The 6,328-nt window shown below is 63.6% G+C and overlaps 1 protein-coding gene across 1 annotated transcript; it reads right to left on the reverse strand.

Annotated features, from left to right (window-relative positions):
• Positions 1 to 5,053: 5,053 nt before the first annotated feature.
• LOC147980366 (uncharacterized) lies at positions 5,054 to 5,796 on the reverse strand. The gene is made up of 2 exons (XM_087515572.1): positions 5,540 to 5,796; positions 5,054 to 5,276 (listed from the first exon to the last, which is right to left on the reverse strand). Exons 1-2 carry the CDS (start codon positions 5,794 to 5,796, stop codon positions 5,054 to 5,056), a joined length of 480 nt encoding a protein of 159 aa, XP_087371698.1.
• Positions 5,797 to 6,328: the final 532 nt, after the last annotated feature.

Here is a 6,328-nt window from a genome sequence, read left to right on the forward strand (position 1 = left end):
GCGCCTGCCACGGGAGATGGACGTCAGCGTCCGCCTGCCGCGGTGTGAGCAGAGGCCTCAGCCCAAGGGGCAGGAGTGTGTGGTCTTCCTCACGCATTTTGAGCACGGATTCGGGCTGCCGGTGAGCACCTTCTTCCGTGCGTTCTTGGAGTTCTTCGGGCTCCAGCCGCACCATCTTGGCGCCGGCGCCATCATCCAGCTCGCCGGCTTCGGCACCCTCTGCGAGGGGTACCTGGGGGTCGAGCCTATGATCGACCTTTAGGGGCGCTTCTTCTCCTTGAAGCAGTAGGGCCCGTCGGCCGGGGAGTTCGCCGACTGCGGCGCCGCCGTCATCTCGAAGCGTTCGGGGGCGGACTTCCCCAAGATCCCGCTGGAGGATTCTGCCAAGAAGTGGCAGAAGTCCTTCTTCTACGTCTGCAACCTTAGCGCGGACCGCATCAATCTTCCGGCCTTCGCCATCGCACCGCCGCAGGCGAAGACAAACTGGGGCTACTTGCCCCGGCGCCCGGCGCAGGAGATCATCAATCTCTACTAGCGGGTGACGGTGATGAGGACGCAGGAGGGGCTCACCGGCACTGACCTCCTCGCCGCGTTCATCAAGTGCCGGGTTCTTCCGCTTCAGGGGCGCTCCTGCCTCATCGGCGAGATGGTCGGCCTTCAAGACCCCAACCGCATGGGGTCGACGCGGCTGTCCGCGGCGCAGATCACGCGCGGAGTGAATGATATCTCCAAGGCCAACCTTGGGGAGGACTGGGAGTTCGGCAAGGAGCCGTACAGCCGGCCGAACCCGGCGCCGCAGGTGAGCGTTTGGTCTTCTTATTTTGCCGCCGTGCACCTTTTCATCTGTCCTGACGCGACGCAGGTGGTACTTCTAAATGTGATTCGGCATCCTTACGCCTGGGCCTTGTCGCAGGTGGCGCTGGTGGCGCCAGAGGAGCCCGCGGCTCGAGGCGGGGAGGAGGAGGCCAAGTCCGACACCGGCGCTGGGCGTCGTACGGGTAAGTCTCATTTCTTCCTCATGTGTCTTGAACTGTTGATCTCGGCTCGGAACGATCAATGCTGACGCCCGTTGTTGGTGTAGCGGCGTTGGGCCGGGGAGGCGGCGACGCGGGCAGAGCCGGATCCTCGCATGGGGCGGCGCCGAGCAGCCCGCATGGGAAGTATAGCGTCGCGCCGTGGCCCCAGGCCCCGAAGTGCGCGGCGGACCCGGCCGGTGCCGGGAGGCCGGCCAAGAGGAAGCGTGGCAGCGGGCACGGGGGGCCAACCCCGGTCCCGGTCTTGGCGGGGTAAGCCTCATCTCTTGTTTGCGCTTGGCTTTTCTTTACTTGAGCTAGTCTTGTTTCTTTTCTGCTTATTCCATCTTCTTCTTCAGGTCGCCAATCGCGCTGGCGAGGGCGGCGGCGGAGGCTGCGGCCACCGAAGGGGCCGAGTTCCACAGGAGCCGGTCCAACCTCGCCGACCAGGCCGAGGTGGAGGAATAGGCCGACTCGGACCTCGGCCTGGATCTGAACGACGCCGAAGCCGTGGCCTGGCGGGACAGGAACCGGGCCGAGGCGGAGCTGAAGGCGACGTCGGTCCGTGCTTGGACCGACGCGGCGGCGGCATGGGCGCGAGGCGGCGCGGAGCCGGCCTGGCGCGAGATGCCGGAGTTCATGGTGGTGGCGGCGACGGTCTTTGAGCCGTCGCAGGTGAGGGAGCACGGCCATGGAGGTCGGGCTGCGGTGGCGACCCCCGACTGGGCGGTCGAGGAAGTGGCGGACGACTCCCCGCCGCGGGCCGACGTGGTCGAGCAGGCGGGGACCGATGGTGGTGGAGGCAGTGTCGTTCCAGAGAAGACGCCGTGGGCGATGGTGCCAGAGGCCACCCCAGTAGCTAGGCTGGAGCTGGCGCCGCAGGGCGTCCCGGCGTCCGGGTTGGAGATGGCGACACAGGGCGTGCCGGCGTCCGGATCGTCGTCGGTGCCGGGAGGGGCGTCGGAGGAGGTGCTGGCCGCGTCGCAAGCGGCCAGGGGGGAGCACGCCTTGGTGCCCCGGCAGGGAGGGCGCCGAGCTGCCGTGCCACAGTCGGCGCAGAGCGGGAGCGCCGTTGTCTTCGGGCCTAGACCCAGGAGGAGGCGGCGATGGATGCCGTCAGCTGCCGCCTGCGAGGCCGAACGGAACGGCTCGAGGCCGAGGTGGAGCGGACGCGCGACCTGGAGCGCACCGTTTTGGTAAGCTTTCTTGTAATTTCTTCTTTGTGGGGGCGCGCCAGCGCACCCACTGGGTGTAGCCCCCGAGGTTCGGGCCAACTACGTAGTAGTTGGGTCGAATCTTTGGAGTGTTGGCCTTGTTCTGACTTTTGCCTTTTTCAGCATCTCGATGCTTTCCCGGTCGCTGCCTTCAATCGTCTCCTAGGCAAGCACCGGGAGCTCAAGGAGCAGCTCGCCGCCAAGGAGGAGGAGCTCCGCGTCACCGCAGGTACTTCTTGTGCTTTTTTCTAGTGGGGGCGTGCTAGCGCACCCACTGGGTGTAGCCCCCGAGATTCGGGCCAACTGTGTAGTAGTTGGGTCAAATCTTAAGTCTTGCTTTTATCTCTTCTTCTGCTGAGTCCTTCTTCGCAGCCGAGGTGCTGTCCTGGCGGACTCGTCTGCTCCGGGCTGGTTATTACTATGACCGGCTCGTCGCCGACACCGGCCGTCTTGGCGTTGAGGCGGCGCAGGCGAGGGCGGAAGCGGCGCGGCTCGGTGGTCTCTCGACGAGGCCAACCGGCTGCATGAGCAGCTGGCGGGTCAGAAGAGCAGCCTTGAGGCCGAGGTGGAGCTCCTCAAGGCGGAGGCCGCCAAGGCGGCAGAGGCGCAGCGGGCCCTGGTGGAGGCGGACCAGCAGCGCGGCCAGCTGGCCGACGACAAGGGCCGGCTCCAGGCCGAGGTGGACCGCCTGCGGGAGCAGGTTGCCACGGCTGAGGGGGCTCGTCAAGACGAGGCCCGTCGTCGCGAGGCGGCCGAGAAGGCGGCCGAGGACAAGGGCGCCGAGCTGAAGGCGGCCCTTGCCAAGGTGGTCGATCTGGAGAAGTCGCTCAAGGAGCGCGATCACGCCATCGAACGGGAGCGGCGCGGTACTTTGCTTGAAGCGCAGCACCTGGAAGAGTCCTTCTCCAGTAAGTGCTTTTTTCTTGTTGTTCGCCGGGTCGAGATCCGGCTTTTCTTCCTTGCTGTTCTTTTTCTAACTTGCTTCTTCTTTTGCGGCAGGGGCCTTCCCGGAGACGCAGCGGCTGGCGGAGGAGGCCGTCCGCCATCAGCGCGACCCGACCAGCGTGGTTGGGTCCAGGACGGATCCGCAGGTGGCCTGGACCTTCCAGGATACCATCGCCGCCGCCGAGGCCTGCCTGGAGGCCCTGGGGACGCAGCTGGGGCGGCTGTCCCAGGCCGGCACTGCGATGACGGCGGCCCTATGGCCAGGCTCCGTCCAGACGAGCAGCTTCTCGTGCATGGCGCGTTGGTTGGAGATGGGGCCGGACTGGCTTGGCGAGTGGCGCGTCTCCGCTGCTCGCGCTGGTGCTGAGATGACGCTCCGGTTAGCACTGTCCTAGCATCCGGACCTGCAGCTGGACGCGTTGATGGGTCAGCGGGCCGGTTCGGAGCAGCACTTGCAGGAGCAAGCCGGCTGGATCGCCTCCCGGGCCAGCTACAACGCCGAGTTTGACTTCCACGATGAGTTCCATCCGGAGCGGATGGAAGACGGCAGGGCCGTGGACGGCGACGACTATGGCTTGCTCCTCCATGATCTGGAGGGGAGCTCGGAGGAGACGGGCATCTACCGCGACGCGGGTGCTGAGGAGGACACCGGCGCCACGGCGGACCCGGAGGCCGCCAGGGGAGAGCCATCGACGTCGCGACGCGGCGCTGGAGATGCCTGAGACACTTTGTAGAATTTATTAAATAGCAGGTCCACCCACCCACTGGGGGTTTCTAGGGTGTAATGAACTCGGGTCGTGGGCCTTTATTTAAATATTTGTGTGGATGTCATGGGTGCTTTTGCTTTTTTGCCTTCCGTTTTTAGACCGATTTCATGCGTTTTTCCTTTCTCAAACCTCCCCCCCACGAGTCAGACGGCCGAGGCTCCGGTCCGTGACAAGGAGCTTGGTTCTTTGAGAGGAGCGTGCAGGACTTGGGTTCCTCGAAACGTTTGAGCGCGAGCGAAACACCCACTAGGGCGGCTGGCGGCAATCCGGCGAAGCCGGTTGGCGAGCAGCCGGTCGTGCGGCTGTTCATTTGATGAATGGTGGGCCGGGTTGATCGACCCGGTAGCCTTTGACTTAGTGTATGAAGCGTAAAGGAGCTTTTGGCCCGTGGGGGACTGCGGCATCCTAACTTTATCAGGAATCGCCAAGTAAGGCGGCGGGGTGGCGACCGAGCCGGCCAGCCCCCGAGCCCCCAGGTCGAGCGAGTCAGACCGGTGGTCGGGTTCAGTGGTATAGTGATGCAAGGAAACAGGGACACAAGAAATTGGTCGGCAAAAGGTAGCCCCCGAGTCTTGTTCGGGAACCCCATAGTTTTATGCGTTTACAAAAGGCGATGATACATACGCTCGTGTGGCTAACTGTAAAATGGGCGGAGGAGTTCCGCGTTCCACGGCCGGGTCGTTTCTTCGCCGGTGGTGTCCTTGTTGCGCTTCCTTAACTTGCGCACGTCGATGAGGTAGTATGCGTTGCGGTCGCGCAAGGCCTTGCTCACGATGAATGGGCCCTCCCATGGAGGGGACAGCTTGTGCCGTCCTGCCTGCTCTTGGACAAGTCGGAGGATGAGGTCGCCCTCGCGGAACGCGAGGGGCTTGATCTTCTTGTTGTGGTAGTGCCTCAGGCCTTATTGATAGATGGCCGAGCGACTGAGCGCCAGGAGGTGTGCTTCTTCAAGCAGGTCGACGCCATCTTCGCGGGCTTCTCTGACTTCGGCTTCGGTGTACATCGCGACGCGCGGCGAGTCGAACTCGACGTCGGTCGGGATGACGGACTCGGCTCCGTAGACGAGGAAGAACGGGGTGAACCCAGTCGACTGATTCGGCATGGTGCGTAGACTCTAGAGAACGGCCGACAACTCATCGAGCCAGCTACCGGGTGAGCGGATGAGTGCCTCGACGAGTCGTGGCTTGATGCCGGACAGGATGAGTCCATTGGCCCGCTCGACCTGCCAGTTGGACTGCAGATGTGCAACGGAGGCCAGGTCGAGGCGGATGCCGGAGATGGAGCAGTATTGTTCGAGCGTGCCCTTGGCGAAGTTGGTGCCATTGTCGGTGATGATGCTGTTTGGCATGCCGTAGCGCACCGTATGTCTTTGATGAACCGGACGGCTGTTGGCCCATCTAGTTTCTTGATTGGTCTTGCCTCGATCCACTTGGTAAATTTGTCCACTGCCACCAGCAAATGCGTCATGCCGCCTCGAGCGGTTTTGAAGGGTCCCACCATGTCGAGTCCCCAGAGCGCAAAGGGCCAGGCGATTGGTATGGTGCGGAGTGCTGATGCCGGCTGGTGGTTGTGTTTGTTGAAGCACTGGCATCCCTCGCACCTGAGGACGAGCAACTCGGCATCTTCGAGGGCCGTGGGCCAGTAGAAACCATGGCGGAACGCCTTGGCCACCAGGGATCGTGATGCGGCGTGGTGCCCGTACTCGCCCTGATGTATGTCGTGGAGGATGTCAATGCCCCGTTCCTGCTCGACGTAGCGCTGGAACACGCCGGTGGAGCTGCGCTTGACGAGCTCGTTGTTGATGATGTTGTAGGCGGACGCCCGATGCTGTACTTGTCGAGCTTCGGTCTCGTCCATGGGGAGAACCCCGTTCTCCAAAAATTCTAATATTGGGAGGGCCCAAGATGGAGCCGTAACCATGGCGAGGACGGCCACCAGGGTGGGTTCCGAGTCGGCAGCCCCCGAGCCGGGTTGAGCAATCCCTGATCGGGTATGGCGGCGGCCGGGTCTGGGACGATGGTGGCCGGGTTGAGCTGGGCAGCCCCTGGGCTGGGTTTAGCAGTCCCCGGGCTGGGCTGAGCAGTCCCCGGGCCGGGTTGAGCAGTCCCCGAGCTGGGTTGAGGTGCGGTCGGGTTGTCTGGAACGTGGATAGACTTGGAGTCCAGTGATGGCTTGACGGACGGTTTGCGCAGGTGCTCGAGGGAGATGCCAGATGGGATGGCTTGTCGTGACAAGGCGATCTTGGCGAGCGTGTCGTCTGCTTTGTTCTTCGCGCGTGGGACGTGGAGGAACTCACAGCCCTCGAAGGATCCGGACAGCTTCTGGACGAGGAAGCGGTAGCTTGCCATGTTGGAGTCGCGGGCATCCCATTCGCCGGAGCACTGCTGTA

This window comes from Triticum urartu, chromosome 3A, assembly GCF_056163025.1.
Source record: "Triticum urartu cultivar PI428250 chromosome 3A, HENAU_Tu73, whole genome shotgun sequence".
Classification (NCBI taxonomy): Eukaryota; Viridiplantae; Streptophyta; class Magnoliopsida; order Poales; family Poaceae; genus Triticum; species Triticum urartu.

What these genes read in the sequence shown, in the direction of transcription:
- LOC147980366 (XM_087515572.1), bottom strand. Translation starts at nt 5,796, where the DNA reads ATGGACGAGACCGAAGCTCGACAAGTACAGCATCGGGCGTCCGCCTAC. An exon ending in GCCGAGTTGCTCGTCCTCAG is followed by an intron (nt 5,277 to 5,539) that starts GTGCGAGGGATG and finishes CATGCCAAACAG; the next exon opens with CATCATCACCGACAATGGCA.